Source organism: Dermacentor albipictus, chromosome 1 (genome assembly GCF_038994185.2).
Source record: "Dermacentor albipictus isolate Rhodes 1998 colony chromosome 1, USDA_Dalb.pri_finalv2, whole genome shotgun sequence".
In the NCBI taxonomy this organism is placed as follows: domain Eukaryota; kingdom Metazoa; phylum Arthropoda; class Arachnida; order Ixodida; family Ixodidae; genus Dermacentor; species Dermacentor albipictus.
In genome coordinates, this window is record NC_091821.1 from 81,538,437 (window position 1) to 81,558,318 (window position 19,882).

The 19,882-nt window shown below is 47.4% G+C and overlaps 1 protein-coding gene across 5 annotated transcripts in view; it reads right to left on the bottom strand.

Annotated features, from left to right (window-relative positions):
- Nucleotides 1–19,882, bottom strand: part of LOC135907442 (lysosomal alpha-mannosidase-like) — a 566,544-nt gene that overhangs the window by 29,118 nt on the left and 517,544 nt on the right. For all 5 annotated transcript variants that reach the window (XM_065439126.2, XM_070522855.1, XM_065439125.2 and 2 more), the window contains 8 exons: nucleotides 15,432–15,635; nucleotides 14,994–15,054; nucleotides 12,239–12,278; nucleotides 11,217–11,286; nucleotides 9,958–10,092; nucleotides 3,275–3,391; nucleotides 2,100–2,229; nucleotides 1,174–1,247 (listed from right to left, as the gene is read on the bottom strand). In XM_065439126.2, coding sequence (XP_065295198.1) covers nucleotides 1,174–1,247; nucleotides 2,100–2,229; nucleotides 3,275–3,391; nucleotides 9,958–10,092; nucleotides 11,217–11,286; nucleotides 12,239–12,278; nucleotides 14,994–15,054; nucleotides 15,432–15,635 — 831 coding nt within the window. The remainder of the gene's footprint in view (nucleotides 1–1,173; nucleotides 1,248–2,099; nucleotides 2,230–3,274; nucleotides 3,392–9,957; nucleotides 10,093–11,216; nucleotides 11,287–12,238; nucleotides 12,279–14,993; nucleotides 15,055–15,431; nucleotides 15,636–19,882) is intronic.

Consider the following 19,882-nt stretch of genomic DNA (forward strand, 5'->3'; position numbering starts at 1 on the left):
TAAAAATATATGTATAGTATGGCAGGAATAAAGATGGCTGCTGCACGTTCTGTCTCGGAAAGTTACGGCTGCGGTTTGCCTTACGGCGAATGCAACGCATTGAGTCGCGCATCGTTTACGCCTGCGTTACGCACCCAAGAAACCCCGCATAATTATGGACTAACTTAAGCTGCGCAATGGCACATCCACACCCCACATGAACGTTGTTTCATTGGCATGGGTTCGACCTCCAATGACGGCAGTGGGTAAACGTTCATTTTCTGGTGCCTGGTGGTGAGGCGGGCCTCACTGCGGCGGCAACCCCCATCAAACCACGGACGCGCGTTTACTGATGTGCCTGAACAGCTCCTTTTGAGGTCCGCATTACTAGCTGTCGGCACCGAAAAGAAATAAGAAAAAGCCAACCTGTTTATCACATACTCGGCTAGCGTCGTCCAAGACAGCGCGAAGAGGAACGCCGTTGCTCGAACGCTACGGGCGCAGAAATTTTCGCGAGGCAGCTAGGGCGCTCAGCGGAGGACCTCCTTTCAGCATTGGCTGCGCTGTCAACACTTTCGGGCATCACAATATGAAAGCATATTTAATACTAATACAGCACCCTCTTCTAGCGGCCGGAACCACTGGCGTACCCCATTGACTCTTGGTTTAACGCAATTACTGTGAACAACAGTCAAGCGAATGCTTCGGCTCTCCATCCTCCAGCTAGATGGCGAACGGCCTCTTTATTTCTTTTCTGTGGCGGAATACCGCACTGACAGCTAGACCCGGTGAGAGGCTTCTTTTGTACTCGTCTATGGCTTCACACTCATCATGTCGATGCCCTTCCGACGGTGCGTCGTTCTGCGCAGCCCGTGCAATATTCTCAGCAGGAGACTATATAATGCTTATAATGGTTGAGAGCAGTATAGAACGTGGGCGTGGAGTAGTGGTTAGAGTGCTGAGTGCGCGGCAGCGAGAGAGCGGTGATCGCGTAAACGCTGGCTCGATTCTTTACACTAACGCGCAATTTCTTGATGGTGTTGGGAATCGTTCGAAAGGCTGTTCGCAGTTCTACTTCATAACAAGCCAGTAAGCGGCAATACCATAGGTCACTAATGTTGACTAACCGGCTACAAATGGTCACCTTATCGAGCGTCACAAATGCGTGCATAGGAGCTAAAAGAGCGTACTTACGCCATTGTCTATGGCCGGAGCTTCGCTGCCACCGTCAAAAACAGCACTGCTTTCACTGTCCCGAAGCGTGGAACCTGGAAAACAAAAACAAGCGGAACATTATAGCAACGACAGAGGAGGATTCCCACGAGTAGTGCACAGCAGACTAGACGTTCTGGTGTCCGATTTCTTTTTTTTTGTAGATTTCGCTATCACTTTATGCGTTTTGTAGCCTTTTTGTTTGGAAACCTTTTGTAGATTACCTCCATTGGGGAGCCTCCGCATTTCGTCCGATTTTTGTCATTTGTATAAGTTCGCAGCTATATACAGGTTGGCATCATAAGGCCGTTTGCCACGCACGGGTGAATATTTGCGAATTTTTCCATTAAATTATCGCAGTTTCAAATGGAGTAATAGGTGCTCGAACGAGGGCTCAGCAGTCACTTTGAAATGCGCGATACTGAAGAAAAGGCACTTCCTTACACCTCAAATAGCTTGCTCGTTGTGATTATCATCATATTGCTTCATATTTGTGCTTCGCTTTCTTTACTTTTCCACTAACTTCTCCAGCTAATAAGGCTGACATACTAGTTGAACTACTCCTCACTTCTAAAGCTTGCACTCAAATATTTTCGCGGCATGCAAATCCGCCGAGCTCCTCAAGTAAAATATATCAGCACCAGCAGAGGTCGTGATAGTAAATAAGGGATTGCACGGGTTGATTTTCAGCTCACTTCAGCATGACAGCCTACAGCTTGTCTCGAGTTAAATAGACACATACAAAAGTATTGTAAAACAAAAAAGAAATTCCGGGGCAGCTTCTTTCGCAAGTGACAAAAAAATATGTCCTCGTTCGTTGGCAGTAAACGTTCGGGACAAACATAACACAAATAAATAAAAAAATAAACGACAAAGAAAGCGTGGTGTATAAACGAACACGCCCTCGCCTTCGTATTTCCTCAGCTGGTAGGTGGTGACACCCATGGGCGGCAGCTGCATCGGAAAGACAATCTCCGATGTCGCGGTGGACGTCTTCCGCTCGGGGATGCGCAGCACCTTCCGCTGAACCGGCACGAGCTGCGCAAGGAGGAGGCCGCCACTCGTCGTGAAGAAGCCGCAACCACACTTTTCTGTTCCACGAGGTACACACACTCTGCGCCGTAACCTACTACGGGACAGCAGCTCCGAAAAGCACATCCGTGAAAAAAAAAAAAAAAACTTTTTTTGGAACCCCTCAAGGGAGCGGGACCTTTTCGGCTGGGTTCTTTTTATCGCGTTCTTTGTTTCCGAGGCTACAAAAGTTTTACGGCCGACTGCCTATGAAGGAATGCAGTCGCGGCCCTGTGTGTGTCTCGGATGGTTACGTTATCAAAAATAAACGAGGATAAATTAATAATAAATAAACAAATTCATCTAGGACACGAGCCTTGCTGTGGCGTTTCATCGTTACGCCAGGTCCTCACGGTTACGTAGAACAGTCGGTCATGTAGAATGGCCGATCATGCAGATTTAACGATTGATTTACGCTTGAGCCTCTCGCTGACACAACGGCTGCATACTTGCACGCTGATGACTGAGTTTACATATTTCAATCAACTTGAAAGATATAGTTCAAGTTCGTCTGAGACGAAAAGTCTGAAGAACGAAAACATTTTGAAGAATCCTGTTCGTTTCAAAAGCTTAACCGCAATACTACATGCGTAATCATTCGCGAAATGAAAGCAAGCACTTAATAAGTCAAGGCGCAAACAGCAAATGTGAATTTCCACGCAATTGCGTTTTGACGCTCGGTGTTCTGAAAAAAAGAAAAAGTTGGGCTACGAAGTCCTGATACACATCGCTCTCACGCTCCCTACTCATGGGCCCACCCTACGGCGTGGATGCGCGTATGAAGGTTCCCTGAATTAGGCAATTGCTGCAAATATTACGAGTGTGAAACGTGTGACAGAAGCATGCAATGGCTGGGAAAGGGTACTGTTACACCACATGGTGCAGCAAACGTTGCTTGCATGTTGGTAACTTGTGCGTGATGCCGTAACTCGATTTGTGTAAACATAGCAAATGTGCGCTTCTCTGACAACACATAACTCATTCTCATTAACACAGGTAGTTCAGCACTTACCTGTGCCTCGATGACCTGTCCCGGCAGCTCTTTCACTTCGTAGCCGCCGCCCGTAACCGGCAGCCTCGCGTACGTTTGGACGGGCGTAGATAGCGGGTTGTAGACGAAGACAAAAAACTGCGCAGATATTTGAAAGGCGGCGAATGGGCAGCTGTCATAGACTGCGAAGAGATTCGCAGATGCACATCCATATGTATCCGCAGATTAATCAGGGCGCATCATTTGATAAGCCCATTTCAAAGCAAGTCTTGAGAGCGGGTAATTAGTATGTCATCATGATTTCGCTGCTTCAAAGGTTGCGTCTGGTTTGCTCTATCCTTACCAAATCGCTCGTCTCGGAGGTTATTTAAAAGACAATCAGTAAGAGTCCATTACGAAGAAGCTGCAAGTTCTCACATACACGTTGGTTTTAAGTCATGCGTAAGAACGTAAAAAAAAAAAGAAGTGTAGCCAATGGCGACCTTGGCAGGGCGTATAGTGTAGGGGTTGGGGGACGGACTTCGCGGATGAAAACCCACACTTGGGAGTATTTATTCTACATTATTTACAAGGAGCTGAGAGTCAATGAACGGTCGTACTGTCATTACGGGCCGGCAGCAACTCGGACGCTGCGGCCCGCGGCAAGAAGTTCGAGAGAGGTGAAACAGGGAATCAGGGCATGTCCCAGAATGCTCAGGTCTCTCTGGAAGGCTTCTTATAAACCCTTCGAGCACTGTAAGTCACGTCATGTTTCACCAATGGGAGAGTCCGCTCCGATGACGCCACTTTCAGCCAATGGTAGGCGCCCGTGTCGCGGTGTCGCACCTGGCGGCTCTCTGCGGTCTTGCCTCGCAGACTGGCAATCCACTTCTTCTAGGCTGGAGAAGGAGGGGGGGCGCTCCTGCTTCATTGCACAAGGGCCCACCTGCACCCGGTGGCTCGGCTTCGCAGCGGTAGCAGATGCCTTCTTCAAAGCCGAAGGGGGACGATTGAGCTCCATTGTACGAGGCCCCCTTCTAATCCCGGCGACGCACGAACTTGTTGGCACGTGAACTTGTTGCCTTAAACTTGTTTGCTCGGCCGCTTCTCTGGAATGCGCTTTCCTGCTTCTGCATTCCTCAATTAGCTGTGCTGCAATCCGATGTGGTCTGGGGAAGTAATCGCAGGAAACAGCTCCATATCTAACAGCTCGTCCTCGCCCCGGTTGTTCTGAATGGCCGGTGAACTCAATTCGCTGGCCATGAGGAACGCTGAAAGAAGCTGCAGGGTACTGGGGTCGAGCCTCGTTTGACAACCCTCGGGATCCTGGGCCCTGGAGAACATACGTCAAACAAACCAAACAACACAGCGCTGCACCACGCGTAAGCGCAGGCTCTTCACCCCTGACTCGCCAGGCTATTACTGAGTCAAAATCAACCCTGATCTTTTAGTTCCCCAATTTTGACAAAACAGTTCCAACCACCCTTCCAAACAGCTATCCATTTCTCCTCGATTGCCCACAAGACCAGACTATTATTGTTGTTGCAAAACAAAAAGGTCGTTGAGGATGCAAACAACAAATGAAAACAGCCGAACATAACTTAAGTGGCCTAACCACACGAACAGCATGTTTCCAATCTATCGCAGTGGCGTACTTATCGCACGTAATGGTGCCACTGAACAATCTGGTCAACCTCACAAGTACGTAATCACAAGCGCACTAGCCTTGTGGTCACTAAACAAAACGCGTACTTGCGTTGTAGGCAAACTTTTCACTTACGCTTATTCACGTTTCTTCCCTGAAAGTCCTACAGGACACGTGACATAAACGAACAATTAAACTTGCGGGACTTACACACTCCGCAGAACCCTTAAAATAATGCGTCTTTTACTAACTCGTTCCACGCGTACTTATAAGACAAGCCAGAATACGGCTGCCCTCAACACACGAGCAACCCAGTCATAAAGTCTGCTTCCTTCCGTCCACACAGGACACGCGCTAATGGAACTAAGAACGCTTCTCCGTGCAAATCATGCACTTACTAAAAACCTACGCGCTTAACCTTACAAAATTCAAAAACACTTAAAAAGAAAGAAGGTTAAATAACACACACGCGCGTTACCATAGGCCTTTCGACGATAACCTTGACCTTCAGGTTACTCGCACACACACAAAAAAAAGCCTATCTACTTATTAATGAGCATCTCGCGAGACTACATGTTTACATAAAACGCATCTTTCAAATCTCGGAGCTTTCTCAAACCAAAACATAAACAAAGCTCAAACCTTACACATTGAAAGAAACTCTAGTCTCAAATCGCGAAATTTTCCGATGCTCAAAAATAAAAAACAAACACTTCATTTCTACGGAAGCGCTCTTGGCCTCCCGTTCCCGATTGCTTACGACTGACTCATACTTTCAGCCTGACCCGCGGTGGGCGAAGTTTCAAAGCTACTCCGGCTGCCGAGAGACAACAAAAGGGCTGATTCACTATCAGCTCCCCCAAGACGTTACGGTCTCCTGCCAATTTGCGTCCTCGCGCCCCGCTTTCAACACAAACTCGATTGACCGCGTCGCCACTCCCCACCTGGTCTCGTCCTGCCACCTTGCGTTTCTTCGAACTGCACGCTGAGCTGTGAAAAGAACTACGGAACGACGAGAACTGCCTCGTGCCCTTTGTCCGCGTCCGTGCAGAACATTCTTCGCGGTCCCCCTTTGACCGGTGGCTCGAACGTTTAGGATGCGTCAACACCGTCCTTGACGACCGCACCTTTTTCCTCGCGCCCTGCCCTTTTGGGTTTCTCGCCATCTTTGGCGGCGCTACATTAATTACCGACTTTCGGTCTTTACCGCGCTTCTTTTTACGGCGCTTTCTCTTTGCACTCGCCTTCATGTCGCCTTCTCGTGCCTCGTGCTGGCCGGTACACATTTCGTCGGCCCGGATCGGTCTCTTACCCGCACAGTCTGAGTGATTCTCATTTAAATCAACTCTCACTTTGCCTCGACTGGCGGACAGCCCAACCGACTCTGGCACAATGCAGCAGGCTTTACTCGAGTTAGACAACTCGCACTCTTGCGAACTGCCCTCTACTACATTGCCCAGCTCACGCTGTGAATCGGCACACAGCCCGTCGGTATCGATCGCTGTCTCACGCGCACAGTCCGAATGATTATTAACTGAACCATCCCTCTCTAGGCTATCTAGACTGGCGGAGAGGCGCACCGATCCCTGAACAATGCAGTTGTATTCTCTTGAGCTACGCAGCTCGCAATCCTGAGAATTACCCTCAACTGCACCGCTCAGCTCGCACTTCACTTCTGCACGCACCTCTGGCTCTACATGGGTGCTCGCGTCTGTCGCGTCAACAGTACCCTTTTCTTCGCTAGCAACCTCGCTAACATTACCAGCGACGCACACACGCGGTGACTGTGCCAATTTGTTCGCAGCTGGCCTAGCTGTCTCTACAGTCATCTGTTGGCACAGCACCTCGTCGCTCTCCTTGCGGCCTTTAACGGCCTCTGTTGCCACTAAGGCATCGTTAGCAGCTAGCCTTTTCCCTTCACTTATCAATCGGCAGCCAATCTCACAGGCACTACTCTCTTCGTTGGCTTCTGGCGAAAATCCGCTCGATGCTGCCTCATTCTTTCGCTCTGTACTACCTACGGAATTCTCAGACAGCCGTTGTCTCTGTGCCAATAGCTGATCACAATACTCTATCTCTTTGATCAGTGCTGCCTTCTCTCTCGCATACTTTTCCTCTCGCTCACGTTCGCGTTCATTCTCACGTCCGTGACGCTGACACCTAAGAGTAAGTTCTTGAAGCTCATGCTTCCGTTCATTCTCGCGTTCTTCACGCTGACGCTTACTCCTAAGTTCACGACGCTCTCGCAAACGTACACGACGCGCTCGCTCCCGTGGTTCCTGTATCACCTCCCAAGCAAGCTCAATGCTGTTGCCACCATTGCCACTATCGTTAATCGCCTTTATGATAGCTGGCGTTTTCATCCGTTCGTCCGCCTCAACTCCCAAATCGTCGCACACCAACAACAAGTCCAACCTCGTCAACCTTCTAAGATCCATGGCAGCTGCCCCGACAGGTGGTTAAAACTGTTTTCCTTTATTAATTTGTCCAAAGACACAATGCAACAAACTCCCGATTCCCAGAACTATCAAAATTGAACACACAACCTTTGAGTCTGGCGAATCATAAGGAAAAAAACCACGCGCTCACTTACGGTTGCAGCACCCTGCCATCCGGTTCATTCGTCCGCTGCTCCCGGTTCCTCCGGACTCCCTGGGTCGAAGGCTCGCTCCTTCTTCGCAACTCCCAATTTCTTCGGACCTCTTTCGACGAAGGCTCTCTCTTCTTCGCTCTTCCCGGTTCCTTAGGGTCTCTCTCGACGAAGGTTGATACGTAGCGCTGCCACCAGCTGATGCATTCGGAGGCGTTCCCACCGCTGCCAACCAGATGTAGGGGTTGGGGGACGGACTTCGCGGATGAAAACCCACACTTGGGAGTATTTATTCTACATTATTTACAAGGAGCTGAGAGTCAATGAACGGTCGTACTGTCATTACGGGCCGGCAGCAACTCGGACGCTGCGGCCCGCGGCAAGAAGTTCGAGAGAGGTGAAACAGGGAATGAGGGCATGTCCCAGAATGCTCAGGTCTCTCTGGAAGGCTTCTTATAAACCCTTCGAGCACTGTAAGTCACGTCATGTTTCACCAATGGGAGAGTCCGCTCCGATGACGCCACTTTCAGCCAATGGTAGGCGCCCGTGTCGCGGTGTCGCACCTGGCGGCTCTCTGCGGTCTTGCCTCGCAGACTGGCAATCCACTTCTTCTAGGCTGGAGAAGGAGGGGGGGGCGCTCCTGCTTCATTGCACAAGGGCCCACCTGCACCCGGTGGCTCGGCTTCGCAGCGGTAGCAGATGCCTTCTTCAAAGCCGAAGGGGGACGATTGAGCTCCATTGTACGAGGCCCCCTTCTAATCCCGGCGACGCACGAACTTGTTGGCACGTGAACTTGTTGCCTTAAACTTGTTTGCTCGGCCGCTTCTCTGGAATGCGCTTTCCTGCTCTGCATTCCTCAATTAGCTGTGCTGCAATCCGATGTGGTCTGGGGAAGTAATCGCAGGAAACAGCTCCATATCTAACAATAGGCAAAGATCACCCGTCGTACAGAGCCACCAGCGACAAGTTCTTCATCTGTTGCATATAAAGCATATGGCACTTCGAAGAAAAGAGAGAGAGAAGGGAAGAAGGAAAATTAGGGAGGTTAACCAAACTGAGTCTAGTTTGGTACCCTACACGTGGGGAGGGGAATGGGGAGAGAGAGAGAGAGAGATAACGTGGGTCTATACCAAAGAAATGCATGGCGCGATCAGCGTGTTTGCAGCGCGATATTAAAACGTTGGCAAGCTACTTTGAACAGCAGGAATTCAACAAGCTGTCATATGCAGAAATGATAACATGTTTTCGAGAGAAAGTGCAGGAATAAAAATAAAGGCCGAATCTAGCGTGAATGAAACGTCAACAGCGCAAACAAAACAAACCATCCCCACCAGAAAATGCACTCGCCGAGTATATGTTCTGTTCGTTTCTTGCGCCGCCGCGATAATTTTTAAAATTTATTTTCGCATGTAGAAAAGGGCGAAACAAGATCGCCAAGGCTCACCGTGCCTACTTTTAAGCCCTGCCTTAAATTTCGCACGACAATCTCTAACGGCCACTCGGCGCTAAAGAACAATATATATTACTTCATATAACCAAATAGAGCAACAACACAACTGCTACTGGGAATAACCCAGCTAGCTACCGGAAAAAGCTCAGTAAAGCTGAGCTCGAACGCGCTTATAGATAGCGGCCTATATTATCTTTGATAACCGTAACTAGCGGCCCCTGACCCGTGATTATGCCAGGCTTTTGTAGTTCGAATTCGTACGGCTGTTTCAGAAATTCACTACACTGTACCCGATATCATCGCTATTGCCGCATTCACACAGTTGACCCGTGCATCTCACAACACCAGAAACATGTACGGATTACGTAACGTCAAGCCATGCGCACAATAGACAAGAAATTACAGCGAGAAAAGAAAATACAAGCGGTGACCTAAATGCAATCAGCCTGCGATGTGCTTAAAACAGCGAGTCAGTCACATGTACGAAGATTATGCACTGTATGTCTCACATGCATTTATGTGCATCTGACACTGAACTGCGCTCTCCGCTCTCATTGCTTCCTTCGCGCGCCTTGATTGGGCTCGATCAACGGAGAACAATATTTTCCATATTAATAGCGCAAAACCTCACTCAAGAAATGCAAGCTTCGTTTTTTTTTGGGGGGGGGGAGGGAACCACGACAGGATACACTGATCATGCCGAGTATGTCTTCTGCGGAGTGTGGTCCTCTTCGCCACGGCCACGGACGAAATTCTTGGCCGCGGTAGCTTCATAGTCGTTGCGCTATTCGCGGCGGCAGCTGCGCGATTCTCTCAGACATCGCAGCCCAGAGGTTGCAACTTGCAAGTACCGGTCTGCGGTTCAGACCGTGCGTGGAGGTCTCTAGTGCTTCTACATTGACCACAGTACAATGAGCGATACTGGTGACCGTTGGGCCACCAGAAGATCATACGCCCGCCTGTGACGAGGCCGCCTCGAGTTGTACTTTTCTCTTTTAAACGGAGCACACCTTCTACACACGTCCCAGTCTGCGACTTACTTCGTCGGCTGTTTCGGTGATTTCGCAGCTGCTGATGTTGAGAAGCGGGCAAAAAGTCAAGCAGATGTCCGACTGGAAGGCGGTCCCGGCAGCGCCAGTTAGCAGCATTCGCCGGTAAGCCTTGTTGAATACGTCCTGCGAAAGTCCACAGCGGCAGTTGCTTTGAGGACCGGTACAATTCCTCTGCATATACATCGCTGACCTGGAACGTCCTGCCAGCCAGGTCGGCAAGACTCGAACTCCGCATACAGAACTTACGGCTATGTAATTTGTTAAATAAGAAAAAAGAATTGCGACGATATATATATATATATATATATATATATATATATATATATATATATATATATATATATATATATATATATATATATATATATATATAAGTCATAAGGGTAGGGTAGGGACGTTAACCAGGCTGAGCCCGGTAGGCTACCCTGCACTGGGGAAGCGGGAAAGGGGATCGAAAGAGGAGAAGGAAGAACGAAGGTCACAGTCTCCACTGTTACGCACACAAGCGTGCACCACTGCGTCAATCACAGGCGGTCATACAGGCTGGCGCATTCCAAGAAACGCACCAGCGCCTTTGTGGTCTTGCACATAGCAGACGCACGAGGCCACAGGCCCAAGATCTCGCGAAACATCTACAGCTTATTTGCTCCCTCTCATGTCTTTTAAGTTACACAACTTATTATTATGCAACCATATGAGTGAATTACGTAACATATCTTCTCGAATTGAAGCAGACGTCGCGAGCGAAGGACTACTATAGGACTACAATAGGCGATAAATTTTAATACAATTATACACGAAAAAAAGAAAATAAAAGAAAGAGAGACAGAGGGAACAGCCATGGCTTAAATGTCTTCTTGGAGATTTTCTTATTTGTTTTCTTTTTTTGCACTGCTAGCTGGAGGAACCAGAAATTCTACTTCGATCCGCATTAAAGAACCATAATATACCGTCGACACTAAAATCAATAACGCTAATTTGTGACACGATTAAATATTAGATGTGTTCTTTACCCATGCAAATGATATATTGAACGTCGCCGCACGTACGATTGAGCGATTAAGCTTTGTAACTGCTCTTTATCTGTAAGTTCTTCCGCGCATAGTCACATCAACAAAGTCACCACTACCAATAACATAAGCTCCCGGTGTCATCTGCTGGGCAGTATAAAGATCAGTATAAATGTACTCTACACACATACACATGTACCTTGCACAAATGATGATGAAAAGATGCACTTTACTTACCTCACATTGCTTGATTCCTATCTCAGTCATGTATACGTAGTCCTCAGCGACATGCTGCTTCTGAGTGCCCCTGCAGTGAACGCCGGATACGAATAAACGAGATTTGCTTTCCTGAGACAAACTGCATAAATATCCTTATACAAGGCGCGAAAGCAAATGTTTTTCTTGAGGCACAATTAAGATTATAAAAAAAAACTACAATTTCAAACTCCACAGTGCCGACAGTAGCATGAATTCAATTATATCCTACTCACTATAGTGTAAATCTAAGTTCAAAGTAAACGAAAGCTTTTTTTTTTTACTGCATGCGCAAGTATGTTTGCGCATCATATCTTAGCCGATTCAGGTACCGCAGCAATATTAGAGCTTCCTCTTCTCTGAACATACATTTATGTCCCAACCGCTTCGCACCTACTGTCCAGGTAGATGCGAATTCGATTCCGCTCAGGAATTCGCTCACTCGGAATCAATAAAGATTTCAGCCACCTTGTGCGTGTCTTTGTATATATGGCTGAGATCGTTAACAGCTGAAACTTGCTAACTGACACCATCGAAAAATAAATAAAGCAACGATGTACGCAGCTGCACGCAGCTGCACCTACGTATCGTTGAAGAAACAGCAACAAAAATTATATTTAAATTAAATGATGGGGCTTTACGTCCCAAAACCACGATCTGATTATGAGGCACGTAGGAGTAAGGGGGGGGGGGGGGGGGGGGTGTCTGATCAATTTTGACCACCTGGGGTTCTTTAACGTGCACCTACATCTAAGTATACTGGCGTTTTTGCATTTCGCCCCCATGGAAATGCTGCCGCCGTTGCCGGGATTTGATCCCGCGAACCCGTGCATAGCAGCGCAACGCCGTAGCCACTAAGCAACCACGGCGGGTAGCAACAGCAAAAGAAGACTAATTACAGAAAGGAATAATTAAAGCACCCTTATTAACAAACTGCATCTATCACTTGCAAGCGATAGCTTCAAAGACAGGTGAAGGTCTTGTTAGACACATGCTACACTTACGATATTGCGTCATGGTGCTGCAACACAGCCACAGCTTTTGCTGCACAAGAGAAAAGAATGGCATCAGGCTTGTGTTGTTCAAGTAAGTAGTTTAGTAAATAGGATAAGTTTGCTTTGTTTCGCGGTTCGTGGTTCTGCATTCCACGTTTAGTGACCATCGGAAATGTTTTGAACATAGAAAGTGGACGTATGCCAACGCATTATTCATAATTTATTATATTTATTTTTCTTGCACAATAGATAGCGTTTCACGCGGGTTTGCGCGAAAATTAGCCTCCTGAGGAGATTGCGTGCTCCATCTGGGCGCAGCAGCTATATCACGTTGACTAAAAAGAAAAGAAAGATTGGGCACATATGCAACACAAAAATATAGCAAATGCTTTCTTTCAGGTAGAATTATTCTCGCTCAGAATGTACAAGTAAATTACATAGCAATACAAACAGGAGGATTAATAATATGCAACAATGAAGTGTGCATACACATATATTCGCGTCAGTAAAGTAACAGAGTCGACCACCGCAGAACCAGTAAAATAGGCTAAAAAATGCCGAGCTATGAAGAAAATGCAAAAACAAATTCTAAAAAAAGGAGACATGATGCAGATTCAAGAATGACAGAACAAAATGACAGTGTAAGATAATTACATTACTTGAGTTAAACATATCTGTATTCCAGCAAGATAGCGATTCAGGCCAGTTGGCCGATGTTCATGTTGAAGTTTTTTGAAGCGCGGTGACTGAGAAAGAAATTGAAGCGCTTGTCCTGTTCTCCTTACATGTTCTCTACCTTCTTGTATTTGTCGTTGGACATAAAAAAAGAAAACAAGAGAAAAACGTAAACATAAGTATGTATGTTAGCCCATGCTTCACTACTGGGGCCGAATTCACAAAGCTTTCCGTTCGTAAGTGATGTTTTTCACTGGCTGATCGTCTTAGTTAATAATGTGTCTTACATCACTATTCGCTGGCACGAACGCTTCTAGCGTAAGAACGTTTTGTGAATGCGGGCCCTAGTTCCAATGGATTAAATAGCGATCGGATTGTGAACTTATTATCGATTAGCAGTGAGACCAGCCAAAGGTTCGGTTTGCTACCCTACGTAGGTAAAAGGGGGTTAAGGGATAAAAATAAAGAAAGGCGAGAGAACAGACAGGGCGCCGCTTCATCCGGAGGCGCACATCAACATCACCGTCGGTCTGCAAATTTCACGAACTGGGACCGAATTCACAAAGCTCGTTGGATCGAATCCACAAAGCTTTTCATTCGTAAATGCTCGTTGTCATTGGGCAGTCGCCTTTGCTAATGGGTGCCCGGCATCAGGATTATCTAGAATTTTCTCTTACGAACAGTTCAAGCGAAAGAGATTGTACAGAATACGGGCTATTATTCGTGAATGCTTTTGCCATTGGCCAGCCGTCTTCGTTAATATGTCCAGAATGAGGATTGACTGGTATTTGCGCTTACGAACAATTCAAGCGTAAGGGCTTTTTTGTGAATATGGTCCCTGCATTTGGGGCGCCATAATGTAAAGTTATTTGATAGTGATTTTATTCTAATTTTCTTACGTCAAATTTACGCAACAGCCGACGCAAGCATCGGGCGCTGACCCGCAAGGTTGTTTGAAAAGCTCAGTCAACCGCTCTCCTCGTTTATAGAAACGTAACTTTTGTTTGCTTTCAATGCGAATAGCATTGCCTACATTGACTGGCTCTTCTTATCTGATTGGCTGACAAAAGACGTCGAACACACAGAAGTGGAGAACGTTTTGGTGGGACCGGGCGAGCACAGTGAAAGTAGATAACTGAATAAGGAGGGTGGTGCTGGCGTCCGCGATTAGCCCGCTTCCCCTTTCTTAGCTTGCGGTGATTCGTCGACGATCACGGCGTCGTGCAACAAGGCGTTAATGATGCCGCCAAAACCAATGCTCAATGAAGGAGATATGGCATTACGATGTTGTATACGTGCAAAAAGAGCTCAGGAACGTTTTACGGGTACCAAAATTTTTAATATGCACAAAGAAATCAACTCTCGCTCCAAATAGCTATCGCCAGAGCGATTGGTGGACAGCCATTTTCTACTCCTTTCATAACAGGGAAGTCTCCAGCTATTCGAAAAAAAGTTCAGTTTTCTTCGGCATAATAATGAATCTTTAGTGCGTACGCGTAACTTAGACGGGGTCAGTTTCCGCGGTGTTGTGGCATCGCGTGACAGAAGAGCGATGTAAGCGTGACCCAAAAATATTTTCTCAATCGGGGGGAAAGGCTAATTAATGGTGGCAAATGAGTGGAATCGGAAAGAAATGTTTTTCTTTTCTTCGGCCTAATCAAGCATTGTTAGTGTGTACACTTCATTTTGATATGGGGAGTTTTCGCGACGCTTCGTTACAGACAGGCGAAGGGGGCGCGGCATTAAAGAAGTTTGACCAATCGCGGAGGGCTAACGAAGAAATTGGAGTAGAAACATACTCGAATAGCTTGACGTTAAGCTCCCTTGAATTCGCAAAGCTTTTCATTCGTAAATGATCCTTGTCATGGGCCAGTCGGCTTCGCTAGTATGTCTGGCATCAGGATTGGATGAAATTTTCTCTTACAAACAATTCTACCGTGAGAACTTTTTGTGTATACGGGGCATGAAGTTTGAAAAGTGAATAGCTCGGTAAATGAGACCAATAGCGCAGGGAGCAGCCCTCTGGTTAAAAGAACATTGCACGTGCGCTGGCTGCATAAGCCACGTAAAGCGATGATCTGCCTCTCACCAAGAGTGTCGACGTCCGCGCTGTCGTCAAGCTGCCCGATGACCTTGAGCTGCTTGCACGCCTGTCAAAAAAGGAGGTGTGAGGGAACACGCGCGCACTTAGCAGGGCCGCGAGCCGTGCTCGTTTGATCAGGACGGAAGAAATGAGCCCGAATGAAGATTTGAAAGTTGACGCCCCACACACAGACACGCGTGTCCCGATACACAGAGTGTCTAGCAAGCTTTGAAAAACTTCCTCATTATATAAGCGAGTAGCCCCTAATGCATGCGTGAGAACTTCATCGTGCTTCTCTGTCATGCGGGGGAGCATTCCTCGGTAGCGGAGCCTGTCGACATCTTCCGATTCCCCAACCCATTTACCCTCAGTAGGCCGATGAGTCATCCATATTTCAATAAAGCTTCATCATTACCATCATGCTCTATGTGCACGTGCGCATACCTGGAGAACACCGTTGGCGTGGCGCGCGAAGTACTTGAAGTTTGGCCGGCTCGTGTAGTAGCCGGTCCAGTAGGCGTGATCCTGGTCGGCGTACGGGAAGAAGTCATCCGAGAACTCGGGCCACCGCAGGCCGCTGTCGTGCAGCGCCTTCAGGTAGCAGGCGGGAGTCGAGTAGAAGGCGTGCACGCGGCTGCCGTTCGCTTGCTGCACACGAAAACAGGCACGAGGGACATCGTCGTCGAACGCTTATAGTTCAGGTATTACAACGTTACCACACGGGACGTGTTATCAAATTATCACACTGACCAAGTCTCTGTCTCTTGATGGGAGTAAAATATTCCGCAAGAATAGCGAAGCAGGTTGCCATATAGAGAAACACACACACACACACATGGGGCGCTATAACGTAAAGCTATTCCAAACTTTCCTATTCCAATTCTGTAATCAGCCCCGCACGATTAGTCAAAAAACTTTTTTTTGACCACTCCCACTTCGCCTGTCTGTCATGCGACGTCACGAAAACCACGATAGGTCCCAATCTGAGATGATGTGGACACACTAATTATGCATGATTCGACCGCGCAAAAGAAAAAAGAAATAACTATTTCTGATTCGAAGCCTTTTCGCCATCAACCCTCTGATATTGGTCAAGATGTTTCAGGCTGCACTCACCTCAACTGTCTGTCACTCAACGTCACAAAACCGCGAAAACTCATTGCGTCAAAGTGACATGTATGCTTCAAAGAGGCATTAATATGCCGAACAAAACAGTATTTTTTTTTTCTGAATAGCCGGAGATTGCTCTGCTCCGAAAGGAATAGAAGATGGCTGCCACCAATAGCTCAGGCACTGGCTACTCGCACATGCCGGGCAGCATGGGTTTTTTCGTTGCCGTATAACGTTATCGAGGTCTTTCGGCACGTATACAACATCGCTCTGCCAACTATTCCTTGCTGAGGATCCGTTTCAGCGGCATTTTTAACCTTACGTTGCACGCCGCCGCGATTTTAGACAAGCCATCACAAGCTATGTAAGGGAAAGCGGACCAATCGCAGATGCCATCACCTCCCACTTGATGCGGTTATCTATATATTCAGTGCGCTGGCTCGGCCCTATCGAAACTCTCTCCACTTCAGCGGGCTCCTTGCCTATTGTAAACCAATTAGATAAGAAAAAGCGCTCAATGTAGGCAATGTTATTCGTTTTGAAAGCAAACAAAAGCGGCCTCCTATAAACGAGTAGAGCGTTTGATTGGGCTGTTCAGGCAACGCTGCGAGTAACCGCCCGAAGCTTGCGTCGGCGGTTACGTAAATTTGACGTCAGAGCTTGGAAGAAAAAACATATTGGAATAGTGTTACGTTATAGGGCCCATGATACAAATACATGCGCCACACAAATGACTTCAGGTATGACAGCAGCTGTGAGAAATGTGGAACAGCAAGTGATATCAGACACACAGTCATAGAAAACTGGAAACCTCTGTGCCCCAAGTAAGGCCGAAGATCAAAACTTCACTGAAAGAGCGCTAAAGCACTTTTAACAAAGCTGTGGAATGCCTCACCTAGAAAAAAAAGAAGAACGTGATGACGCAAGACAGAGGGCAAGAAGCAAACACAGTTAAGCGCTTCAGAATAAGGCATATGTAGCAATCAGACCGAGTGAACAAATCCTGCACTAGGATATTTGTAGAATGCATCTGGATAATCACGGGCACGATTTCTAAAATTAGTCACGGCAGCTACACAAGTTCTCCGTTTCAAGCATATCTTCGGAAGAACGCAAGCACTTCATTCCCCTGCATTGTCTCGGTCCATCACGTGTTGAAATCTTACATAGCACATCATTTTTTACATAGCACATCATCTGATCCCCATATTTTCCGTGCCAGCTTGCACTGGTATTTTTCATCCTAACACTGTTTTTGCTTTGTTCCATGTTTGCATGTTAGTCTTTATTTTTGTTTTGATGCTGCTACTTTGTTCCATTCCATACATTTTTTCTCCAACATCTACTGTTGTGTATTAAGGATTGCAATATGATGTTCCTTGTTTACGTTACCTTTGTTTCTGAGCTCGCTGCTTGATTCGTTCATTGAGTGCATCGTGCTCTTATTTCATTTCGTAATGCGGGCACGCAGGCGAAACTGAACGAGGCAGAAACGTGTTCTTCGCACGAAGGCGGAGATGGACTTACAGGGGCAAAGAAGAAATAAACGTCGAGAAAGGAACTGGGAGAACGGCCATAAACAAGGTAGAATGGCGAGCAACCAGTTGTGCGTTGAAAGGCGCTGTTATACGCTAAACTGACGAATGACAACATTTCATCCCAATTTCTGCGATCCGGTTGAATATAGGCGGCTATCATGACAGTGAGCGTAGGATGAAACCGCTCAGTCAGGTCATTGGTATGAGGATGGTAACTTGAAGTAGTCTTGTGGGTAGTGCCGAAGGCTTGGACTGCGAGTTGCGAAAGGGATGCCTTTTCACGGTCGTTCAGAAAGACACGAGGAGTGCAGTAACGCAGGATAATGGCTTGAGGAATGACGGCAGCAACTTCAGAAGCAGAGGCAGAGCTCACAGAAGCTGTTTCGGCATAGCGCGTCAGGTGGTCGATGGCTGTCCCTATCTATCGATTAACGCAGGAGTAATAGGAGGATGCCCGTAGAGATCGATGCCAACAACCTCGGACGGTTCCGTAGGTCACGATACTGGTAGTAGCTGTCCAGCAGGAGCTGATGTTGGCCGCTTTCGACGCTGACAAATGGCGCAAAAAGCGACGTATCTCGCCACACTGGTAGGCAGGTCAGGCCAATATAAGCGACTTCTTACGCGGTCGTAAGTTTTCTGCATACAAAGGTGGCCAGAAAACAAATCGTCATAAAAGGCCTGAAGGACACGCACAAGAAGGCAGCGAGGCAGAACAGGCACCCAGCGTCGACCGCCAGGATGATGGATATGGTGGCACAGCACGGCGTTTTCCAGCTTCAGTTGTTTCAGTTGCCAACAAAGTCGGACGTATATGGTGGCACAGCACGGCGTTTTCCAGCTTGAATTGTGTCAGCTGCCAACAAAGTCGGACATTGGGCGGGCGCGAAGCTCCACGAAGGCGATCTCTAATACGTCGACAGTACGAGTCGGCGAGTTGTTACGACGAAAATGATTCATGGTTGTCCCAAGTCAGGTCATCAAGAGCGGTGAAGGACAAAACTCCGCCGTAGAAGCGACGTAAGTGAGTGCGTCACTGGAGATGATTGCGGAACCATTGAGTGTGGCGGTAGGAAGCGGGTAGCGAGAAAGAGCGCCTGCGTCTTGGTGCTTTTTACGAAACTTGTAGATGATCTCAAAGTGTGATCTCAATCTATGATTCCTTCAGACGAAGAATCCAGCGACCAAGATGTCCTGAAAAATTGAGTGTGGAAAATCAGCATAAGGCGTGATTGTCCGTAAGGATGGTAAAATGGACAAAACTCCGGCAGTGAAGATAATAGAGAAACTTCTGTACCGACCAAACGACAGCTAGCCACTCCTGCTCGGTGATGGTATAGTTCTTTGCGGCAGGTGTGATTACACTGCTGGCATATGCAACGACTCTCTCACGTGAATAATTGTCTCGCTGGAGGACAGCACATAGCCATAGCCGCTATCGTCCATGTGTGCAGTCTCATCGAAATGACAAAGGACAGCCTCAAATGTGAGGGCGCCCTCCAGCTGGTCAAATGCAGATTCATATTCCGGAATTCCGGAGACAACACGAAGGGAGTACCAGTACCAAGTAAGCTGTGTAAAGGAGCAGTTACAGAGGCGAAGTCGCGTATAAATCGGCGAATATAGGAAGCATATCCAAGGAAACTGCGCAGGTCTTTGTTCCTTTCAGGACGAGGAAAGCGAAGCAGCACCGAAATCTTGTCAGGTTCAGGACGAATACCATCCTTGCTCACAATGTGACCTAACACCTTGATTATCATGCTTGCCAAATGGCAGTTTTTGGTGTTTAGTAGAAGACCAGCGTTGGCGACGCACGTAAGCGCCTCGTCCAGACGTTGCAGGTGCTGGGCAAATGTCGATGAGACATAAAATTCACGGGGATTCTTATGTTATCTCTAAGACAGCTTGAAGGCGAAAGCCCAAGTGCCGATGCATTAAAGTGTACGTTGCTAGTGTACGTTGTTTAGACATCCCTCTTAATTCCAAAGGTCGTTGGTTCAACTCCCACCCAAGATCGTGGGTTCGAGTGCATTAATTTACTCAGTCTTAATTATTTGTGCCTTAATTTTCTTCGCCTTCATTAACACCAAAGGTCGTGGGTTCGAGAGCCTTAACTCTATCTTAATAACTGTGTCTGAATTAACGTCGCCTTCATTAAGACCAAAGGTCATGGGCTCAACTCCCACGAATGGCCATGACTTCGACTCCTACCAGAGGTCGATGGTTCGCAGCCTGTTTGTACGTTTT